Source organism: Anguilla anguilla, chromosome 5 (assembly GCF_013347855.1).
Source record: "Anguilla anguilla isolate fAngAng1 chromosome 5, fAngAng1.pri, whole genome shotgun sequence".
Taxonomy (NCBI): Eukaryota; Metazoa; Chordata; class Actinopteri; order Anguilliformes; family Anguillidae; genus Anguilla; species Anguilla anguilla.
Genome location: NC_049205.1, coordinates 32,062,809 through 32,087,579, shown reverse-complemented (window position 1 = coordinate 32,087,579; position 24,771 = coordinate 32,062,809). Strand labels below are relative to the sequence as shown.

The following is a 24,771-nucleotide window of genomic DNA, read 5'->3' as shown; positions in this document are numbered from 1 at the left end:
GAGTGTTGGCTGATTGGTTAGAGCTCATTCAATAGTTTTTGACAACAATGGAAACAGAGAGACAGGTCTGTATTTAATCTTGGCAGAGGGGTCAAGAGTAGGTTTCTTTAGAGGGGGACGACATGAGCCAACTTGCATGAGGTGGAAGAGCATCCAGAAGATAAATGGGATGATTTCATGATAGACTGGAGCAGAGATTATGGTATTGGATTGAGGGCACAGGTGGTTAAACAGTGGGCGAGCAGGAGTTTACGTACATAAGCGTATATGTCAGTGAGGGGAGGAAGGCGAAGAGGGAGGGAAGGAGCAGAGGGCAGGTATAGGGAGGAGGGATGGGGGAAGGGGTAAAGGCAGATCCAGGAGCCTTCATAGTTTTGAAGGAGCTGCAGATGTCTGCAACTTTTTCATCAAAGTAGGTTGCAAAGTCAAGTCAATAAAGTCACAAAAATACAGGTTGCTATCCATCCCTCTTGCAGTTCCTTGCTAGCCGGACTGATGAACTGTCTTCATTGCTGTCTCCTGGAACCTGACAGGAGCTAGTTTTAAATAGTGACTAGCAATTAAAAGTGCGATCATTTTGATCCACCCTGCAAAAACGTTTTAAACTGTAGTAGCACAAAATGGGACTTCCCACTATCTAAAAAAAAACCCCTGAAAATGATTTTCTTGTGTCTGCATTGTACAAGCAGAACATGCATCACCTCGCCTCTCCTGATCTGACACTAGCTCTGACAGGAGCTAGGTAGCTAGCTTTAACTTGCAGAGTTCCCTGACATCAGCCCAAAGTTAAAGTTTTGTACATCAGCTGTGTTGTGTATGTTGGTCAGGTCTGTAAGGGATCTGACTTTTGTTGGGCTCTGACACTCTTGTGACTTGCAAGACTGTCTGCATACACTTTCCCTGGCCTATGGCAACGTTTTGCTGCTTGACACACATACGTGAATGCTGTACCAAAACGTTTATGTGTTTAAAGAAATAACTTGTAAAGTATATTGGTAAATTTTATTGCTTTTCCTATAATTTAATTACATCAGAAGGCCGTAATTATGCAGTTGGAGCAGCTGCATTTAACTGCATTTAACTATAGGCCTACACAATGGCTTGGTATGGTACAAACGTGGGCTATATGCATGTCGGCATTAAATTTGAGGATTTTAGACTAATGCTAGCTAAGAAGGGTGACTAAAAAGCTGAGCAAAGGTAAGTAGCTAGCAATAGCTTCCAAGAGAGTTGTCATTTCTCACTTGCATGTTATTTTCCCTATCAGTTTTGCAGACTAGCTAAATAGCACATGGCTAATTGATAACTAAATTGAATAATATAACTAAATGAGATGTCCAAAAATATTGATATGAATGGGTGCTCAATAAATAACATTCACAATGCAAAAAGAGGGCCAAGCTCGGACTGCAACGAGAGACAGACCTTCTCTGTGGTTTCACTTTTGGTATGGCTAAGAATTCAATTTTTTATAGTAATAATTGCAATTTTCTCACAGCACATCAAAATCCGGCTGGTTGAATTATTTCACAAAGAGGGCTAGCCCACCATTTTTTTGTCTGCTCTGGGGGTACCATGGCCATGTAGATAAGGAAAAGCACAAATGTTTCTGCTGGTCCATTTTTTAAAAGGGCACTGACATGTGAGGCACCCAAAGCAATGCTGCGTAACCTCTGTGTAATTCAAGCTCAGCCAATGAGCACAAAAATAACAACAATTAATTTAATTAATGAACAGACTAACATTTCTGTAGGATTCAAACTCCAGACCCTGAAGATTATGGTGTTCTAACAATAGTTCACTACACCAGCGAGTGGTATCAGATGGCAGCATTGAAAAGTTATCACCGTGCAAAACTCATTGGTGAAATGAATTATCATGCTGGGTGAAGTCAGAGAACACCAGAAGAAGCGTGTTGCATGTTGAGCTTGTCCATGTAAAAATAGGACGGTGAAAATTGACAGGGTCTCATTAGTTGAACCTGAGTTGCACAAGAAGATCACAGATTCAGCTTCAACACCCATTTTTCCACACAGGAAGCTTGTACCATATTGTACTATATTTCAGTCTTTACACACCACTTACAGAATCACAATCTTTGAACACTGGATGGCATAAGCCTGTTGTGCAATGAAGGAATTTAGGATCAGTGTCTTTGTCTGCTCCTGGTAAACAAGCTGCTCCAAAACATACACATCACATTGGTTTTAAGAACACCAATAAAACTATGATCATCCATTATAAAATTACGGGAGCCTTTCCATCCTGGTTGTTTTCTAGTCAGTTCATCAAGCTTGTCATTGTTCACTGAAACTTCCATGTTTGTTCATGGCATGTTTATGTATGATCTAGAGTGTGGTTGCTGTCATCTCCATCCTTATCTTCCCTGTCTCCAAGGTGATAACTAACTTGGCTCGGTTTTTGTTGTATGCCCTGCGGGGTGCATATCTTCTGGCTTCTTCTGTGAGCTGTGTGGCTGTTACTGTTCGCCCACCAGCCGGCCCCTAGCAACAGTCTAATCAACTTTGGGGAAAGCTTGTTTTCCGGCCGCAATGTCTGCTTTTGCCAGAGCTTTTTGCTTGTCTATGAGTTCTAACCTTTGTTGAAGCCATTCCCTTCCATACTGTTTCTTGTGTCATGATGCCCTTCATGAATTCTGATCGGTGGCCCTCTTGCTGCATCAGCTGTCAGAAGTGTAAAAATAATATTTTTTACAAAGATTAGTACTTGTGTATGCTAAACGTTGACAGTTGGTTTTAATAAGAAACACAATCATAAACCATTATTATATATGAGCGCTCCTTTAGGTTTAGATAAATAAAATCACACATCCAGGAGTTAGTGTGCAATTTCATTGTTTTCATTTATAGTTTTTGCCCCTGATGATCTTTTAGCAGTGCTAAAAGATATTGCTACCACTTAAATGAAGGTTGTGACAATATGAATGTGTTAGAGACTTAAAGGGGTATGATCATTGATTCTTATCCTCTTAATTAATTGAAATATGTAAGCAAACAAGATTTTTACATTTTTGATCATTTTGGATTTGAAGGGCCTATTCACTAAAATTATTCAGGTAAAACATTTTTTTTAAAAACTACAAAAGTTCCTGTTTAAAGTATGCAGTAGCAGTTGGAAAGAATTTACACAGATCAAAGAGAGACATGTCCCAAAATAAGTTTAGTGTTTTAGCAGCACAGTCATACGTGGCCTCATGTGTAGAGTGGGTGAGATATATCTGTAAAGAGCTAAATGTGTGACAGTGCACTGACCAATCACTGGATGTCGCATTATCTTTAAATCAGTGGCTGCACCAGGTCACATATCCTTACTTTACTTTGCTTAGTGATGCAGCACATTCCCTCTGTCTCTTCTCTTACTCCGCTCTCACTGTTGGTTGTCCATTATGCCCTTTCTACAATATTAAATTAACTTTCAAGTGTTTCCGCTAATGAATTCCTAATTAGAGATAAAGGTTGCTCATTGATGTTTTATTGAAAATGTATGCTGAATTTAATTGAAGCTGTGTACAGTGATATGTCTGCTCATGTCTGTGTACAGTGCCTTGCAAAATGTATTTAGACATTTATGACAAACTTAAACTTGTGCAGGTGAAAAAGATAATGAGGTCAGCCAATTAGTTGAATGGCCTCTGTGTCCAATAACAGTGTATCACCTGATAAAGTTGTGGGAAGACACAGATCATGAGAAAATCAGTCCTTGAATATCCCTTTGGGCAAGGAAAAACCAATCATTATGAAGTGGGCAAGTGTATCGTCCCACCCAGACACTGGCTATCCCTCAAAACTGAGCAGAAAGACAAAGAAAAAACTGGTTAGGGAACCCACTGAGAAGTTACTTTGAAAATGGTACACTGGCTGAGATGGGGAACAATGGGCACAAGGTAATAACATACTTGCAATTCCACAAAAAAACCAAAGAGATTATAACCAAGTTAATTTAGTTTGCTACTCTCATCTTAACATATTTCAAACATTTTCTCACAACCGCAATACGCCACTGATGACTGATAGTTTTGAAGCTGTCTTGGAAGTTTTGCATTACATCAGCCACATTCGTACAACACATCAGATCTCTAATGGGTCATGATTGAGATTCATTGTGATCATGGACATAAATGAAAGGTTGTAGGGATAGTGATTATAAAAGTGCTGCGATCAGAACTGGGTTAATTGGCAGAAACATGAGTTGTGCAGCATCTTATATCAGCACACTTATGAACATTGATAGAACATAGGTATGGTTCATATAAGTGCTGCGATGGAGCGTCACAGCGATGGGTATGGAGACCTGGGCAGACAGGTCTCAAACACTGCTATAAGTTGTAGATGCCACACCTCACAAATCATGTTCTCATTTAGTTTGCAAGTGTAGCTAATAGTCTTTTTATTTCTTGACGGAACGATACTTATATCATAGTCTTGGCTGACTCTCGGATATTGTGACATCTTTGAGCCAACACGTATTTCATACAACCAATAAAATGTTCTCAGTGACTTGAAAGCCCACAGGCACACAGTGAGAAACCAGGTATTTTTTTTTTGTAATAAAACATTTCACAGGAAGAACTGTACAGATTTGGATGATTCATTCACACACACACACACACACACTCATATGTACCCCCCCCCCCCCCCCCAACACACACACACGCACACTTGTAAACAATGTAAAGAAATATAAAAAAATAACATTCTTTATTCTGGTACATGTGGATAGCCAGAACAGAAATGTTGCCTTCAACGCAATATGCCATGTAATACATGATCTGTCTTTCTGTGATTGACCATAAATATTTGGAATCTGGTCAAAGCCAGATGTATTGCAATGACTTCCAGGCAGCAGTGGAGACAGCCAAAAAGAGAATGCAAATACCCTGATGGAAACTGGCTGTCAATCATTTAGTCTGAGTGTTCTCAATTACCAAGACAAAATGCTCCCAAAAATAGTCACAAGTGATGCAGCTAATAAACAGCCTCAGGTTGTCAAGTGGATAATTACATGTTTTTATTTATGAAAATGAGCATGTCGACATTTTCAGCTGAGGCCACATTCATTTCCCTGTTCGTTGTATTATATAAGCTGTTGTATTGTGACGTAATGTTCATCAACTGTGCTCAGAGCAGTAGAGAGCCTTTTGGTCATCTTTGGCTTTAAAAAAATCTTGATTTTATAAAATAAAAAGAAATTAGCCTCAGGTCTTCCACCATATATGGTGCAATATTTTGCTGAGCGCTGCAGGTTTGCAATCACCTTTTTATTTATTTCATTTTGCATATACAAAAAAAGTTTAAAAGCAACAGGTGTATACATTCTGATATACATTTGGTCCAACTTTTGTAGTCAGTTTCCTCTCCTGCAGAAAGAAAAGATTAAAATTGTGAAAAAAGAAATGGTTTGTGTAAAAAAAGGTATATGAATGGAGAAGTAAAAACAGAGATGTGTTAGTGGTAGATGACAGGGTCAAAAAAAAATAATGCAGATGCAGATGACTCAATGCAATATGACTAGGTAGCAGTTGACAGCTGTTGCTGCTTTCATAAGAATGTTTCAAGGATGAGAACATGGCATTAGTTCTGTGGGGTAAGGGGAGACTTTCCCAAATCTTTGCACGTGTGAAAGAAGCTATCGTCTGCCACAGCTGCTGTAACCTGGGATGAGATTCTGAAAGTGGGTATGTGATTCAAGTCGGTCTTATTGTAGGGTGTTTGGGTAAGCAATTGCTGTTGATTGATGGAGCTGAAACAAGATTATTTGTGTGGCTGAAAATAAATTTGATAAAGGTGAAAGCGCATAAATGGAAAAATTAAGGCTGTTTGTAGGTCATAAATAGTCCAAGGTGGGATTTATGAAGGAATGCTATAAGCTCTGTGATGAAGGTTTGCTCCAGACTCAGTGGCCTCTTATGTTGTTCATGAATAAGGTAGGAACCGATTTTGTTATTTAATATAAATATGGCAGTTATGTATGTACTTTGTGGTGAGGTAGTGCAATATAGTACATGCTTGTTGTTCGTTTGTGTTTGATTAAGTTATCGATGCAAGATCTGTTGGTCAGATGTGAATCTAAGGTCATGCCTGGGTATTTAAAAGTGTCACTGATTTTGAGAGGTTGATGTGCCAATATGATTGCAAATAGTCACCTTCAGTTTTTTATGAAGTGATCATTTGCAGAGAGGTCATCAATCAGTTAGGAGGTGATTTGGTTTATACCTGGATATTCATATCTTGTATGGGTCCTGGAGGACCCATTTTTAGAGAGCGGACTTTGCACAAACTGAGTTTGGTAACTTAAGTAATAAACATTGAAATGGAAGATATAGATAAACTGAATACATGAGGTTTATCTAACAATGAGAGAAGATATGATTTGGGGAGTATGAGTTTCTGTAGGATCAAAAAATGAAGCTAGTTGCTCATTTAACCCCTTTGCGCAGATGCCAAATCTGGCCAATCTTCACCTATTTAGGGGGTGTTCAATTTAGAACTTTGTAACTCCAGATGTGAGCATCGCAGAGACTTGGAAAATGGGCTAAATGAAGCTAGAAAGTTGCACCATTTACAATAATAACTTTTACAATTAGATCATATTAATAACTGAGGTAGAAATAAAGTGTCACAAGTGCCATTATCTTGGCGAAAATGCAAAAATGAAGTTGTTCTCCTTCAGTTTGGAAAGAAATACTGAGAGAAAACATATATATATAAATAGTAGGTAAAACTATACATGTCCTGGATCATAAATGCCTTGACTACAAGTATTCAAAATCAGAGGGTGATATGTAGAACCACTAAAGCAAAAAGCAAGCAGTGTACCCAGTGTCCCTTATATCCAAATCTATCCAAAATATCTAAATGAATATTTTATTTTAGTTGTGCCCTGAGTGCTGTTCAGTTTGATTTTTATTCCTATGGGTTATATAGTTTACAGCAGCGGTGCTCAAAGTCAGTCAAGGGCAACCACTGCATGCTGGTTTTTGTTGCATCCAAACTGTTAACTTGATATTTATATTCCACTCAGACTAATTTTTTTGCGGGTGTCCACAACATGGTATAATGTAGCTATACCAAAATAAGTATTTGGCCAGCCCATGGTGATTGTAATCCACCTTTGAAATAGCACCGATATTGGCTTTGAAACAGCGGAGATATCAAGGTTAAAAAATCACTGGTTTGCATTGGCGAATTGCCTAGCACAAACATACGCTGATGAATCGATATCACTACCAACAAGAAATTCTTAAAACCTTGTGTCAAAAAACCTGAACCTGATACGGGGCTCTAACATTGCCTAATATATACCTACCATTAGTGTTTGCTAATTGTTTTGTTTTAAAAAATCAGGCAAGGTATGTGGGTCAATTATTAAGGTACTGATTACTTTAATAAATTTACGCCTACCTTTCCCTGCCAACACTGTTGTCTAGCTCTCTTCCACATAATGAAAAACCTACATTTTGTCTCCTGTCATCAAAGCGGTAGATACTATTAACGTATGCCACAGGGGTGTCATTTGTTATGTGCTTCTTTTTATGTAATTGTGTTTTTTTAGATTATGATTGTATTTGTAATTATTGGGGCCAAAGTAGTAGTTGTCAGTGATGTAAAAATATGTGTATAGGGGAGGGGCAAAAAGACTGTCTTGCTCTTGCCCCCCACTTGTCTGTGCGCAGGAGCCCATTTTGCCCTATGGAGTAGGTGACTATGCACACGCCCACACACACACACACACACACACACATAAACACACACCCGCACCACTGCACATAACAGCCAGAACTGTGCAAACAATGCATAACAGCATGACAACAACAGATAATATGAAACACTTTACACAAGTCCAAAAAAAAACACTTTCAAATCTGAATTCTCCCACAGGCATCCCCAGCAATGCAAACAACCCCTCCCAAGCCCCATACATTCTTAAACCCTTCCATGTCATTCCTAATCGTGAAATAAGCATACTCATCCCTGAGGCATGTAGAAACCATGCCTCTCTACATTACCAGAGGATCAGTAACCTCTGTACCATTCAGTTTATTCCTACACACCTGCCACATTTGCACTTCGGCCTGGCCAAAAATAAAATTCAGCAAACTACATTTGGCTCTATAGTGAACAGCCCAAAATGAGCATATTAAAGGTGAAACCAACACCCAAGCCGGCACATTTTACATGCAACAAAACAAAACATCTGCAACATTACAACATTTAGAAAAAACATGCGGAACAGTCTCACGCACATTCATTTGTGACCCCTGCCTCAACATGCACATGGTAACTATCGCCAGAGCTCCATGAGCAATTCTCCTCTGTAAGTCCCCAGACCTCTTAGCGAGTGGGGACATGTACAGCACCTTCCACCTGAACCCCCCATATCCTTGTCCTCCCAAGACGCTCTGCCATTGATGGTTCCTAATGTCCTGGAAGGCTCTGATGGTCTGTACCTTCACACAGACCCCATACAATCATTTTCTAAAAGAACAGACTGATGGCCTTTTTGAAGAAGAAGAAGAACAACAAGAAGAAACCTGGGAAAAAATGTGAACAATGCCATTGTGGATTACTGGTATTGAACCCATGTTACTGCAAATGTGTGCTAGACAGAACAAAAAACTAAATGGCCCAAATAGAATAGACCATAACCTTTTCTAAATCATAAAATTGTCCTCAGCTGATATGATAATATTTGGATGGATGAAATTATATAGAAGCCTAGTATTTTTGCCATCACTGCCATCATTGTTAAGGTGCATCACAAAATAGTTTTTCAAGAAATGAAATAAAAAATATCACCAGCTCACCAGGGATTTTTGGCAAAGGAAGATGTTCATTTAAACCCTTAAAGCCCAGTGGCCATAAAATTAGATGCCGGTGTCTAACAATAACATTGTCTTAAATAGTTGGTTTTATTGATTGCTCATGAATTCAAGGTGCAGCGCAATAACCAATATACCGTTGTAAAGCTTAGACCCTTCTCACTTTTATGCAAAAGACCACCGGAGATAACAAAATAAATAACAAAGGAGGGCTGAAACTGACACCGCAGGTTGATGATTACGATACTATTACGAAATGTCTGCAACAAGACAAATGGCTGCTAATCCTTCTCTAATGGGATTTACGTAAATAAATTTCCCCAAGCCAAAACATCTGAATCCACTCTTTGTACATAGGGAAGGGAAATTCATTGCATTATTTTCTATTGAGCTGAATGCTTTTTCAGGAGCACCTGAAAATGATCATTTCTGTATATGTAAATACAATTTCAAATGGAAGAAGTGGTGTCTTTCTAAATGAGAGACTTCTTATCTTACAGTCAGACAATTAGCTCAGACATTCCAGGTGTCATTAAATTCCCCGAAAGCAAGCTCCTACTGGGAAAAATCAACCATCTCTATGGTCTACCCATCATGACTCTCGCAAAAATTACCTACCATATTTCTCCAAACACAGAGGTCATGTGATAATATTAGTCCCCTGTGAATTGGCATCTTGGTGATTTGGGGTCATATTTTACTGTTACGCAGAGCAGAGCCTTGACATTTTCAATCATATCCGGGGGGATAATGTCAGTAAATTACAGACTTCGCTCATCCCGTGCAAATGCGCCGCACAAAACACAGACGTGGGGGGTAATTTCTAAATCACATGAGGTCCTCAGGTAATACTAGTCCCGTGCGAATAGGGCTTAAGTCAGTTAGTTCACACATAGCACCGTAGCATAGGGAAGAACATCGGTCAACACTGTGATTACCAGCAACTACACTGACAGTCAGTCAATCACAGATGTGCACAGATGTTTTTTTTGTTTTGTTTTTTTGTCTCATGGAGCTGCTGCTAGTAATTTGTCACCGTAGGTTTTTGCCAGTCACTTTAATGAGCCAAATAACCACCACCGTCTGTGTAAGGCTAACCATAAACTTTAACACTATTGCTAACCTTGCACAGGTCACTTAAGACAAGTATATTTGGAACCATATACGTATTGTCTAAATGCATTACACTTGGGAAACTTTGTTTCAGTTATGTAAATGGGTATAAGACTGATTTTAATGGTGCACCTCCATTTAAATCACGGCAGAGACAGTGACCTGATAGCTAGCCAAAAACTGCCAGATCTGTCTGGGTGTCCCTGGCTATCTGCGGCAATATACAATCTGACGATAAAATTTGATTTCAGTACAGCCTGCATTCAGAAATGATCATGATACAGGGGAAATGAGCCGGGAGTTGCATGTTGCTAAAATAATTTTTTAGTTAAACAGCTATTTAGCTTGTTAGCTGTTTAGTTGGCAGAAGTTCTATGTGAACTATGGTGTAACCAATTTAACAAACAAATCTACTGTAGGTTAGGCTACTCCAAACATTAAGTAGCCTAGCTATATTGATACAATACTTTTCATCATTATATGCTATAGTCTAACAATACTTGAGATATGAACCCATTATTATTATGTACAAAATATAATTGAAATTGGCTTTATAGTCTTTAGCTGTCATTTTCTAGCTATAGAGCTTTTTAGACTGGGCAGTTTACAAACTACTTTGTAGTCAACAGGTTATGGATGCTGTTCTCCGTTAGCCTACAGTAAATAGTCTGACAACACATAACTTGAAATGTTCTGTCTTTGGAAATATTACTTACTTCAAATAATTTTTTATTATTATTATTATTCAAAAGAAACTTTTATTATTACCCACAAGGTAAAAACAACAAGGTAACAGTTGCTAGCAAGCTATCCTAGCCAAACTGTTAGCTAAAAAGTAGTTAACGAGCTATTTAGCTGTATGCACACTTTTGCAAATATAGCCTGAGAAGAAAATGAAGCCACAGTGTAGATAGGCCCCGTCATGTCATGAAGCTGTGAAGCTACCATGGTTGTCTCAATACCCTGTTACAAATCTCATCGGTTTTGTTCTTAACCAATCAGAGATCAGTGCGCCAAATCAACGCAATCGGGATAGTCATTTTTTGTCTTTTTTTCCTATTCTGTTCAGCCTAGAAAATATTTTGATCCAGGAAAAATTGAAAATGTTATTGCCTACTTCTATTGATTACACTATATAAGGTTTTGGCACATAATTTGTGCTGGAGCAAGATTAATTTCTACAACACTCATAGGAAATACTTGGCAGACTCATCAATAATTCTATTTCCAGGCCGTGGCAGCCATCTTGCGGTGGAGCCGCTTGTGGAAGTATCAAATTGAATAGAATTGAAGAGCCATGTTTTTATAAAGTTCATTGGAATCTTCACACCAGTGGTGTGTGATGAAGATTTAGAATGCTGCGTGCACAGATGATGTCATCAGATGCATGTCAGATGCTTCATGTTCTTAAAAAATTATTTTTATAAAGACAGTAAAGACTGACCAAGAGTTCCTATGCACTGAATGGTTTCAGATGTTCAGACAAAGTATAATAGTAGACAAAGGGAAACTGAGTAAGCACAAAACACGTTTTTAAAAATTATTATTTCATTTATTTAATTAAAAGGTGGAGCCAGACCGTGCAGTGCTTTTGAGGTGATGATTAAAATTTCAAAATCAACTGCTCCTCAGGGTCACTTGTACCTGTAGTTGGTGTCAGTTGTGCCCCTTATCTTGAAGTACTAAACAAAAAGACATGATAACTAATTTATTAGCATTTTAAAATCATAGCACATGTTAAGAGAGGTATTCTTTGACCCCCACTATGCAGCTGGTAGAAACCATATTGGAATTTATCAGATGTTGTTTCCAACTATTACTTCCACAAGCTGCCCAGCAGTAACCTTTTCAAGGGTCTTAGAGGCAAAAAAAATAGCTTCTTTAAAAGAGGCTGAAGAGTGGCTTGCTTAAAAAGACACATCAAGAGGTGATGGACTCATTAATAATGATGAGTAAAGTAGGGGCCAGAGCTATGGATATCCAGAGGACGGTGGAAATGTCCATGTGTGAAGACATACCTAGCAGCTGTTGCTGGTTAAAAGGGGCAAAGTGTGTGAGCAAGATAGGAGATGTAACTGGTGAATCAGGAATAATAGGAATAACATTGGACTTGATAGTATTTATTTTATCAACAAAAATGAAATTTATTACAAATTTCAATGGAGGGGACCATGGAGGCAGAAGGAGCAGCGTTAACCAATTTATCAAGTGTTAAATAAAAACGTAGAATTATTGGTTATACACCAACCTAATTGATCAGCAACAAGATCAATTAGATTGGTGGCTCTTGCCTCCTTAACTTTTAAGTTGTAGAATGCCATTAGCTCCTTTATATATTGGAAGTTTTTTCCACTTTCCACGTATGCTCTGCTCTCCTACATAGTTTTTTTTTTTTTTAAAACAAGGTCATTCATCTAATTTGTAGAGTGTAATGTCCCAGTCATAACAGAAACTAAATAATTAATGTTCAGTGGTGGTGGCAGTCTTACTCAAATCAATAAAAAGAGAAAACATTTTTTTGCAGACTGACTGTAAAAAAATTGGGACGAAATAGTATAGCGATGGAAATTCCAGCAGAGTTAGCGTTAAGCAATAACTCACAACATGGAATAATGCATACATTTTTGTCATTGCCATTATGACAAAGACTCTCCACCAGGACGGAGGAATTTCCCATAAGATACACCCATTTTTTGCCCATTTCTTTGGAATTGCAGTGAAACTTGGCTCATTGTTGCCCATGCAGCTATTTTTCCTAATTGCTATCATTGCTATGACTTCATTGTACTTACAGATTTTTATTATTTAAACAAAAACTAAAATATGGCATGTACCAAAATGAAACTTTTTGAAGATTTAAAAGTGTCAAACCACACCCTCATTAAATTTCAAAAGTCCCATTATAGGATGGAATTATATCTTTTCTGAAGTTATATATTTTCACCACCAATGCCACTTGACCTCAATGGCAACTGATAACAGGTGATGTGAGCATATTTTGCTAAGAAAATTGTCAGACTTTTTCTGCATTGTTACTTGCTGCCTTTGAAACTTTGCCAAACCCTATCATTGTTGCAATGATTAAATCCTGAAATATCAGTCTTCCGATACCCATTTAAACTATCGACTAATAATTATAAGTTATAAGACAGGATTTATCAAGCGTCCAACAAAAATAAGCATGGAAATCATTCTAAAATAGTCATTGTCAAGTATAATAACAGCCCAGATATGACCTGATGTAGGCTGTTCCATTTACCTGGGGTGTTTCACACTTGGGTAAATTCTGGGGAAAACGACCTCTCGAGATTATCTGATGGATTGCATTCAAGTTCTTTTCACCTTACTTTCAGAAGGTTTGTAATTTTTTCTTACTGACAGCAGAATCCCCCTTGACAGATAGACACTTAGACGTTTGCCAATTCTGTATTCATATAGTCCTCTTGCTTCTCATTACATGGAAATTCTTCTTATGGCACTTCTACAGTACATGAAATGCTTGTGTTTTAGCTGTTCTTTCTGAGGCTCTTTGCTCCATATGACAAACATTCCCTGCCCAATTGTTTGAGGTGACAACGAGACCAAGATATTGGGTTTACCATTTCCGGTTGTCAAACTGTCGATCTTGAAATTAGAGGTGTATAAGGCCAAAAGTCGAGTGAAAATGGACACTTAGGGCTATTTTTCCCAGCCAATGCATGGAGTGTTGCGAGCCATCGCACTGGCAAAATGGTATTTTCGTAATGGATTTTGAAGTGCCTGAGCCGTTTGGTAATTTCCTGACTGGCCGTGACTGTACAGTGCAAATATGAGAAAATCCCATCTGTATAGTAATTACACATATTTCTGTTGCTTACATTTGGATGATTTAGTGTCTTGTCATATGTTGTTATTAGTAACACGAGTCATGCACTGGCTAAAGAGAAAACCCAAATCAGTTGTGCAAGCTCATTCTCAAACTGGTTCAGTGAAAAACTGTAGGTGAATTCCTACAGTACCATAAACTGTTTTTAGACTTCTCTCAGATTTTTTCACAACATTTAGTCTGCATTTAAAAATAGAAATAAAAGTTTGCAAATTAGGTTTTGCACATTAAAAAATCATTTGCAATCAACAAATGATTGATTGTAACAATATAATCTATAGGCTATGATTTAAATGGGCACATTATTTAGCAGTGTGGGACAATTTCTAATGAATGCATCACTTTACAAAATCCGTTGAAATGTTGGTTATTTAGGCTACGTTGTATCATGCAAAGAAAGAGCTGGCCAATTGCTTTCAATTTCACTCAGGCAAGTGTTTGTCATTGCAATATGAAAACATGAGGGTGAGCGTAGGGCTGCAGGAACTGCGTAACTCGTTACGCAGATCAGTACTGGTGTTGGCTAATTGCTACTACACAGCCCAATGATTAAAATGGCTAAACAGGAGTAGCTGCAGCTTCAGCGAATGACAAGTTCCCAACAGAGCTCCCAACAGAGCTCAGTTCATATCGAGGTGAGTCAGTTCATATCGTTCACAAAAAAAATTTATTAAAAAAGAACAAATCGCTAACAAACGACACAACACTAGACAACATAGCACTGGTGAGCCGGGTCACTAATTCAGTATAATCTAGCCGATTTTGCGGGTGCGCTCACGCGCTGTGCCATTGACTGCGCTCATGCATCATGCAACATTGATTCTGAAAAATAGAGCCCTTTTTTTTTTGTTTTTTTTTTGCTCAAAAGTTTCAATGTTGCTGCAATGTTTCATTATGAGTGTCATCAGAAAGATCTATGATGTCAAAATTGGAAAGGAGCCATGTTCCCCGGGAATTACCCACTTGTATCCTTGTTGGCTTAAATGTACCTATATAATTTTGCTTTGTGTTAATGTACTGCTAAGGTAGCTATATCACGTTAAAAATGTGTTACCGATGCTGGAAAGGTACCTACCATTTTTATGAATGTGTCTCTCCCTGCTTACTATTCAGAAGCAAAGTCAACTCGTTGCTTGGACGGTTTAGTGAGCTAAGAGCACTGCTGTCCCAGCGTGGAGTTGGCCCTGACAGTTTGGATGGTGTTCTACTGGATGCAGGCTGCTCTTCGATGCAGCTTGACTGCCCAGAGAGAGGCTTCTCCCTCAGCAGAGATGGACCCCTGGATATGAGGATGGATGGAAACAGGTAGGGGATGCTATAGAATTGCTGGATAGTGGGTGCATGTGTTTTTGGGATTACCTCTGTATCTTTGGAATGATGTCAGATTCAGTTTTACAGTTTTATCCAGTATGCTATAAGTCAATGCTTAACTAGACTTGGATCTACACCTACCACTGCAGTCCCACATTTACAAAATCATGGTTTGCCAGAACAAATAAGTAAATTGTCTTATAAACACAATAGTGAATCTCAAAAAAGAGAAAACTGATGAATAGATGGCTTTAAAAAAAGTCGTCACCAACTCAACCATGGCAAAAACATCTGACCACTACTAGCCTATATTAGGAGTATATCAATAGTCTTCCCTGCTCAACTGCTGTTATTCACACACTTTCCCAAGTTGTGAAATATACTTATTGTGGAACACTGCCCAGTAACATCTACCTTCACGTTAGGTGCTTAGGCTACTGCGCTGCTTGTGACTTTATCTGTCACAGTCGCAACATTAGATTGCTCGTTTTCTGAATTAAATTAATCAAGACCTACCTGAGATGCAGTGTAGGGCAGCATAGTGAAAGTATCATTTGTGAGTTGAACTTGAAGGAAATTTCGGACAATTTTGCACAACGCTTTGCTGGTTGGAAGGCTTTCAAAGGATTGAGTGCATAAAGTGCTGTTTAAACTGTCCTGTTGCCAATGGGCCATGCTGCAGTGCCAGCCTGTTGTAATTAGAGTTGGGCCACCATGCCTTTTAATTTAGTATTTGTGTGAGCAGGACACTGGAACCATTATATTATATTAAACTTATATTAGTTCCATAATTTAGGTAGAAATAAAGTGCCACAAATGTAATACTTACCGAAAATGCAAAAATCTAGTTGTTCTCCTTCAGATTGAAATGAAATATTGAGAGATCATATATCTATAACATAGGTAAAACTATACATGTCCTAGAGAAAAAAACTCTCAAACACTTTGACCACAAGTGTGCAAAACCCAAGGGTGATATGTCGAACTATTAAAGATCTATGAAGCAAAATGTAAGCAGTGTACCCTGGTGTCACTTAGTGTCCCCAAATCTATCCAAAATGTCTAAATTGTGCTTTGCTGTCAATCATAAAATAATCATATATTTCACTATACATTAACTGTTTTGACTCATGAAACTCACTTTTGCATCATTTTCAAGTAGGAATGATTATCTGTTCATCAGTATGGGGGTTTAAGATATCTAGGGGTCTAAAAACCTATCCAGAATTTCTCCAAAATGAATAAAATGCTTTTTGTCCATTATAAAGCAAATAAATTTGTCCCTTATGACAGTTTCAGATGAAACATTGATATCACATTGACAAAATGTGATACTCTGTGTATACATACCTAAATATGTAATAATTTACTTTTTTATGTTTTTCTGTACTCAACAGTATGTAATCTTTTGTTGCATGTGAATGGGATGACAATTTACAAATGTCACTATTTATGATCACTCCCAGAGACATTTTACATTCATCTAGCACATATAAGCACACAGTAAATGGAGATACTGTTACCCCCCATTATGTACAATAAGTTTCAGAAAAATGTTGGTGATGTTCTAGCATCATGGTAAATAGATGCATAAAACACAACACATGAGTGAGCCACCTATGAACCCCTCCACTACAGTATGTGAAATGACCTCATTAAAGAATCACACAAACCTCTTAAAAGACTCACAATTTCATTGTGAATTATATGAATTCTAACAAAGCAGGCAACTACAGTATGCAGACTCCGCCCAGGGTATGCTAACAATGCCTATATATGCACAACTAGGCCTGTTAGCCCCCAATACAAAAGTTCTGAGCATCATTAGCAAAGGTTATGACAATTGCGAATATACCAATATCAAAAAAGTGCCGTTTTGACTATTTTTGGATTTATCTTGTTTCTATGATGGAATGTGATTATTTGGTGGTGAAGGAACTCCCAGATAGACACTGTTGTCCAATGTGTCATGCTTGGGGGGTGTAGTTGCAGATCAGACTGCAGGGAGAGGGTACTTTTTAAATGGATGGCCTTCGCAACAGTGCTTAGTAACTCCGTATTTTGCCTAGTTGTATATTGCTAACTAATAAAGCTAGAACACAGAATTGGTTGTTTCCATTCATAGGTAGTTGCAGGAGCGATGAATGTCTGAGATGAGCAATCTCAGGCTGCCGGTGTCCTGACCACGAGGGGGCTTGCATGAAGGGTTTAAATTAAAGGCACACTTTTTCATGATTTTCAACAACTTTGCCATGACTGCTGCGCAATTTCATCTAATATTGTTCCTGACAAACATCCAACTTTAGCCATGTCCCATGAACATCTTGAGTGGTGCTTCTTGTCACACAACAACTCCCACAACTGTGCCAGCGTAGCAGTATTCGGTGTGATGTCTATTTCCAGGTTCACAAATCTGGAGTGAAAATTGAAGTACTGGTATAGTGCAGCAGAGTACCATCTGCCCAATCTCATTTTGCATGGTATTAGAGTCAAGTCTGAACCTTGATCTATTACTCTTTAGAACATCGTTGTAGCACAACTTTCTGCTTGTACAATTTAAAAAACCTTGTTGTCTAATCTACCAAATTTGTTAACTTTTTGGAGAGTGCTCGCCCAAATGTCATTTACAAGTGCTATAATGTGAGCATACAAGTTAAAAGAAGTGCAATTGTCTCCAAGCCTGTGAGGGTTTCATTTTATGCTTTCAACATGTACTTTGCATTATGTGATTTCAATGATGCAACTTTGTTACTCACAATGCAAAGTACATACGTTCAACATGTATTTTTGTATTGTGTGATTAAAATGAAGTTACATCATTGATATCAGGCTGAAAGTCCAATAGCCACTGTTTGTTGCTATCTATGACTGAGCTTTAGTTTACATCCACAAGGTTGAGTGATGAAAATGTCAACTTTGAAATTGGATGTAATTGATTTTACTTGCAGAACAAGTACATGTGCCATTGGTTGACTCTTCTGTGACTATAGATATGCTGCCAGCTGAATTGACCAGTTCTGCCATTTCTTACAGGCCTCTTTTGTTCACTCAAAAATGCATCTGTCAAATCTCAAATCTTGTATGTTTATTTATAGTAGAGTAGAAGTAGAAATGGCTAGAGTAGGAATAATGAAGGCTAATGAGGTTGTCCACTTGGGTGGGGTAGCTGTTGAAGGTGGAGATGTCGTTCATCGGTTTGTTGTTCCCAGACCTTTTCACCTATGTTCAGTAGCTCTCGGGGTGACCCGCCGTAGTGCAGCTGGAATGGAGAAAACCTGGTGAAGGCCTGGGGAATCTCGCAAACTGCAGACATTACATATGGGAGGAGGTCCCAGACTCACCCACCCACCGTGGCATTGTCTTCAGGGTTTAGTTGAAGTGCTCCACTGAGTCATCGAGGTGTGTAAATCCTTCACTTGTAGGAGCTTACATATCTCAGCTACCAGCTGGGAGACAAAGGGGGTGCTCTTGTCTGTGAGAATGCCCTTTGGTATCTTCACGTGGCTGAACATTCTCTTGTAAGACAGCCTTGGATGTGACTTCCAAATGGCAATAGCCTCCCAGTCGTGTGTCACATAGTCAACCAAAACTAGAATTCACCCTGGCAGACTTTGGTAGTGGTGCAACAAAATCCATCCAGTCCTACTCTAATAATTTGTAGTGGAACATAGAGGCAGGAGGTGCCTTTCTAGGGCTGGTCCCCTGCACACAGGTCTCTGCTCAAAGAAGTTCTTCACTTTGGCATCCATGGAGGGCCAGTGGAACCGGTCACGAATTCTTGCAAGGCTGTTGCAGTGGGCGAGGTGACTTGCTAATTAGTATGTGTGTATCAGCTCCATCACCTGGACGATCTTGGACTATGGGACCACAAGCAGCTAAATGGCACTCCCTCATTTGTGGCTCTCTCTCTATCACCATGACCTGATGCCAGCAGTGCTTAAGTCAGTCATCCTCTATTTGTTCCTTCTACACAAACTGCTTAGGGATCTGTTTTAAGAGATGAAACAAGGGGTTAGGTCGAATGTGCACCTCACCTTCTCGATCAGTATCCTCCTCCTTGTCGACCAGCAGTACAGGGCAGGTTTGGGTTTCACACCAGATCTTGTGTCAGTGTGTGGGGTTTCCAAGCCTAAACTATTCTGCCACACAGTTCTTTGAACCCTGGCCATTCTCAGCCGGTTATAAGGGGCACGGACAGTAAAAGTTTCAACTCATAGGTGTGGAAGAAGGCCTCAACATCATCTTGGGGTGTCAGCTTTGTGAGGAGCTGGTGGGAGGTCATTCTTGGATCAGGAGAGGGTGTGCACTGGGCCACCGCCACATTTAGCTGCACCAGCTTCTTAGTGTGTTTCTTCAGGTAGGTGATGAATTGTTGGGTTACCTGCTGATTTTGTTGGGAGGTTTCTATCATCTGATGAATTGTGTATTAGTAGTAAAGGGAAAAAAACAAAAACAATGCCCACTGATTTTTTTTTTGTTGCCCACTAGGGTCACCGTGACTGCTTTCTCCACCAGTTTGTTATTGGAACAAAGTAGGCAGGAGAAACCAGTGTCAGGCACAATACTTTAGAGGGGTGTTTCTTATGACGTATTTTAGAAGTTATTTTATTTTAGAAGTAGCGTAATCTGGGTTTTGGCTTTTGGTACTGGCAGTTGTTGGTGATGCAGGGTTTCGAAGTGATGGAGGTAAGGGTTAGCTGGGGAATTGTGCTGGAGAGTGAGGGAGGGCCAGTTCCTCTCAGTGCTGTCAGTCAAGGGCCAGTTCCTCATGGCCTTGTAGCATTTACTCATTTGCATCTACAATGGAAAGAAACGAGGTAAGTGGAGAAGTTTCTGGTTAGAAGGCCCTGCCTGAAATGTTGGAACAGGCACTTTCTTAAACGTTTGCTGACAGCTCAAGACTTTTCTGGTGTGTTCCAAACTCCCTGCCAGCTAGACGGCGGAAGCTGTCAACAAGGGTGGTGTGATCTTCGGAGTGCTTGACTGGAACTTAAGAATTAGAGGTGGCACTGCCATCACATATGACTTCTGTTCCCTGCTCAGTCATCTTTTCTTTCACTCAGAGATGATTCCCACCTTCTTATTCTAGACTGTGATTAATGTAAATGCAGGTCTATAGTTGTTTTTTGTGCCTGTGTGGATTTGTTTCAAACGTGTGCAAAATAAATGGACTTTTTCTGTGTGCAGTGTATCAGCTACGAGATAACAGTCTACTTTTTCTGTGCTTAACTTATTGTATCAATCACATTCTTTCCACAGCCTGTTTTTTATGGCAACTAATTGTTTTTATGAGGTCCAATATTGAAATCGAACTGTATAAGAAGTCAAATAATTGTAGCAACCCAATGCGTACAGTGCCCCACGGGGATGTAGATGGTAATGCAAGTTGAAGTCATTTTTGGTTACAAAAACTGGTGTCCCTAATCATGTCATGGTCATATTATTGTCAAGCATAAAACTATTTTGGTAACTATCTATCTACAAGCCTACAGGCTCACTCACTATACATGTTTAGGCATATAAAATGTCCCTCAGAAAACAAACTTTCCTCAGGAAAATGACATCAAGGCAGCCTGAAAACCGGAGAAAGAAGAAGATGCAGCATGTATTAGCTTACTAGGGCTGTTAATTCTTTCTTACAGATTATCTTCCCCATTTTAGCTGTGGCCAATTCCGAAGCCTAATAGGACTAATCTATGTGTAACACAATCCCAGAGGGCAAAGTCTAGTACCCACCTCCCAATGTTGTCAACCAAGTCAGCCAAGGCTTATTTTTTGTACCTGCTTTGTGGTGACCATAATTAGGCTAAAATACACACTTGGACAAGAGTGCGGTTTTTTTAAATTTAAGCACAACTCTTAGAGGCCCTACATTGCCGGTAGTCACTGGGGAGCAATGAGAGGGTAAGAACAATTCCGGTCGACTATCCCATGAATCAGGAGGCAGCCAATTATGTCCCTGAGGCACTCTCTCACTAGTCAGTTGATAGCACTGCAAACCTGCTATCCCTATGTCCAGAATGTGTAAAATTCAACTTTGTAGTATTTTTTAATACGAAAGATAACCTTTTTTAATATGTAGTTAGTTGAATGGCCATTTATGATAACTTTTCTTTTAAAAACCAACAGTTGATAAATTATAATCATGACTACTTAATAAATATTTCAAAAGCTGACTTGAAATTGGACTTAATTAGTAACACATAACCAACTGACATGATTTACTCTAGGCACTGAAGTGTGATTATTTTCAATAACTGTCCGGAGAACCCTAAGAACACACAGCAGGTCGGGTTGGCATTTTGCATGCATTTCAGTCTTCTGCCACCAAGGGGTTGATAGACACTCTATTTCTTAGCTCCTGTGTTTCAAGCCATGAGCCAAACGATCATTAAATTTATTCAAGCACCTGTTAATCATTTGATTACCAATTACTAGGCACATTGGAAGCATGGCTCTGTGTAGTGTTTTAGACAGTGTGGTGGCAATAAATAAAAAATGTCCACAAAGAACACCGAATGTCGCAGCAGGCAGCAATTTTGTTTTGGGGCAAAGCTCCTGATAGCATTCAGAATTTGTGAGCTGATTGTGTGAACCAAGTATAATTTTATGAGGTTGTCATATTCAGTGAGTTTTTCTTATAAAGACTTGTAATGTACTTTTAATGGGTATTATGACTTTACATTACTTTATCTTTACAAAGTTTAATAAGATCCAATGTATTCTGAACTGCAGAACACTGCAGAAAAATACATTTCCACTATCTGGTTTAGCATGGCTCAGGAGGAAGTCTTATCAGCAAAGAATAAGCTTGATATGCAAATGTGTTGTTCAGAGGGTCTGGGTACAATATTTTCCTGCTCAGACAATGTTTTTTTCATGTTTAGCACATGCTTCTTAAAAATGCACATACTTTTGGGTGATCCAATTATTCAGGAGGAATATTTGGCCTGACCACTGCCTTATTTAAATAATACTTTCAACCATACAAGCTCAGCATGCTGTTTTTGTCTTTAAGTACCAGTCTTTTGTAATCTTTGTCCTGTGGTCTAAAGATAGAAAAATATGCAAAATAAATTATATCTGTCTATATGGAATGTATCAGCAGGTTATTTCTCTTTCCATACTTTAGGCCTCATCTCTCTAAAAATGTAGCATTATGCCTTCATAATAATGTGCTTCATCCACTTCAGTGATGTGGCAGTTTTCAAAATAGCCATAACTCAGAACTCAGTTCATCTGAAGTAATATTGAGTAGAAGGATTATTACCATGTTTGAAAGGCATTTGGCAAAATAGTTCCCATTTACATTGCCTGTATAACAGTTGGTGGCTATTTGTTCATTGTATAATTGCAAAAATTGCTTGAACAAAAAAACAAATAATGCCCAGTTTCAGCAAAATTGGCTGATTGGTAGTTGATTTTTCAGTAGTGTGGGATTGAAAATCCACTTACTGTAGCATTTAAAATGAACAGTTGAGTAGTTTTTTAGAAACAAATTAGCACTTTAGTGTTTTTTGAACTATTCACAAATTTATAGTTTTTTAAAAAGTATTCAATATCTAGTTCTTGTTTAGGTAATACCGTGGTGTTGTGACTTCTTTGTCAAACAGATGACAAATTAGCCAAGAGTAGAGCAGGCAAGTATTTTGTGAACTAAATTTTTGGTCTGTACATTTTAAGTAGGCCAGAAATGTATTTGTACTGTATTACAACTGTCAACTGAGGTGAGTATTAAGCATTGATTGAAGTAAATGCGAACAGTGAGGTTTCCATATTTGCACTGCTTCTAGTTTGTAATCAAGGCTGATTAACATTTAAGTTCATATTTGTTAAATAATTACAAAAATGAATCACTCAGGTGGCACTATCGCCTCACAGCAAGAAGGTCCTGGGTTTGAATCTCGGCCTGGGCCTTTTTATGTGGAGTTTGGAACGTTCTTCTCGTGTCTATACGGGTTTCCTCTGGTATCTTCCCAAAGTCCAAAGACATGCAGGCTAACTGGGGACACTAAATTGCCTGTAGGAATGATTGTGTGAGTGAATGGTATGTGTGCCCTGTGATTGATTGACTACATCTACCCATTGCACACTGGGATAGACTCCAGTACCCCCCATGACCCTGCCCAGGATAAGCAGTAAAGATCATGGATGGATGGATAAATTTATACCAGCTGAGACCAGCCCAATATTAGCTATATGTGGCTTTATTTTTCCCAAATACAAATGAATCTCCAAATCACAGAGCTAAGCATTCCTCTAAAGATGGTGAGCCACCCCATAATGCAACGCGGCATGACGTTAACAAAAAATTCTCAATGGAAGCTATCCTTATGTGGAAAAATGTGCTGGCCCCTACTGTCAAAACCTCAAAAGTATTTCCCTCTGGCTGACAGAACCTCTGCCGCAGCGGCAAATGCATGAAATGAATCCCTAAACCACTGTAGCTAGCTATGTAATGTACTCTAATTAATACGGCGTTTAATATCGGAATTCATTTATTTACTGTGGCTAGCTTTGCAGAGCTCAAGCCACATTATCATTGTGTAGCCTACATTATCATTATTCAGGGTTTCCCCCAGAAAAGTTGTTAGGCCCGGTGGCAAGTATCTTTTGACAGGGCCCAGCGGCCCGGCGCGGCACGGCTCGGTGGCCAGGTGTCTTTTTTGATGGGGGCCCCGGCGCGGGCCAGCGACAGACTGATGGCAGCATTAAGGTAGGGCCCTACAGTTTCTGTGATAACAGAATCACGGACGGAATCGTGGAATTAAGAATTTAAAAAAAACACAGATTCCATAGGGCCCTACATTAAGTCAGTGCTAAAAGCTGACGAGATTTGAAAATATGACTACGTAATGTGAATGTTGTTATAAATGTGTCATTTATTCAACACATATTTTAAAAAATCGGCAACTATTTACAGCATAGCAGAGTCTTACAAAGAATCTGACAACAATGTACAGTCTTGGAATGCTGTGGTTTCAACAACAACAAAATAAATTAAATTTAAATAAATAATATCAAAGTTTTTGCACTCTACAAAAAACTTGAAAAAAGTCCTGATTGGCTACTGATTCTTACAGCCTTGGAATGCTGGACACATTTCAACAACAACAGAAGAAATTAAAATAAATAATATCAAGGTTTTTGCACTCTACAAAAAACGTGTATTCAAGTCCTGATTGGCTACTGAATCTTACAACAAGCCTTGGAACGCTGGGCACATTTAAACCTTTCAAAAACTGTCTAAGGTTTTTTGGCTTTTACAGTAGGCTACCTTTCCTCCTTGACATTATCCCTAAATGGCACAAAGTAAGTATCTGTGTTACTGACTGTTTGGCTAGCTAGCTAAGTTAGCTACATGACCACGTTGTCAAAAATTTTTCCCAACCGTGAAAACTGCCTGACTTGTTTACATTTTGGACAGATGTGGCACCTCAGTCAATCTGTCGTTGTTTCCGTCGCAGCACTTTAGACACAAGCAATATAGAAAAAATCCTGAAATTTCTTCTTATTGTGAAGAGTGCCTGACCCTTAACCGTAGCGTTTTTTCCCCAAAGATGGTATTTCTAGATATAGCCTAATTTTGCCGCTGTGTTAACACATTTATACGGTTGCCAGTCAGGCACTCATCGCCATAAGA

The 24,771-nt window shown here is 38.9% G+C and overlaps 1 protein-coding gene across 3 annotated transcripts in view; it reads left to right on the top strand.

Annotated features, from left to right (window-relative positions):
* mettl15 (methyltransferase like 15) overlaps window positions 1-24,771 on the top strand; it is a 225,612-nt gene that overhangs the window by 160,862 nt on the left and 39,979 nt on the right. For all 3 annotated transcript variants that reach the window (XM_035417755.1, XM_035417753.1, XM_035417752.1), the window contains exon 4: window positions 14,931-15,122. In XM_035417755.1, coding sequence (XP_035273646.1) covers window positions 14,931-15,122 — 192 coding nt within the window. The remainder of the gene's footprint in view (window positions 1-14,930; window positions 15,123-24,771) is intronic.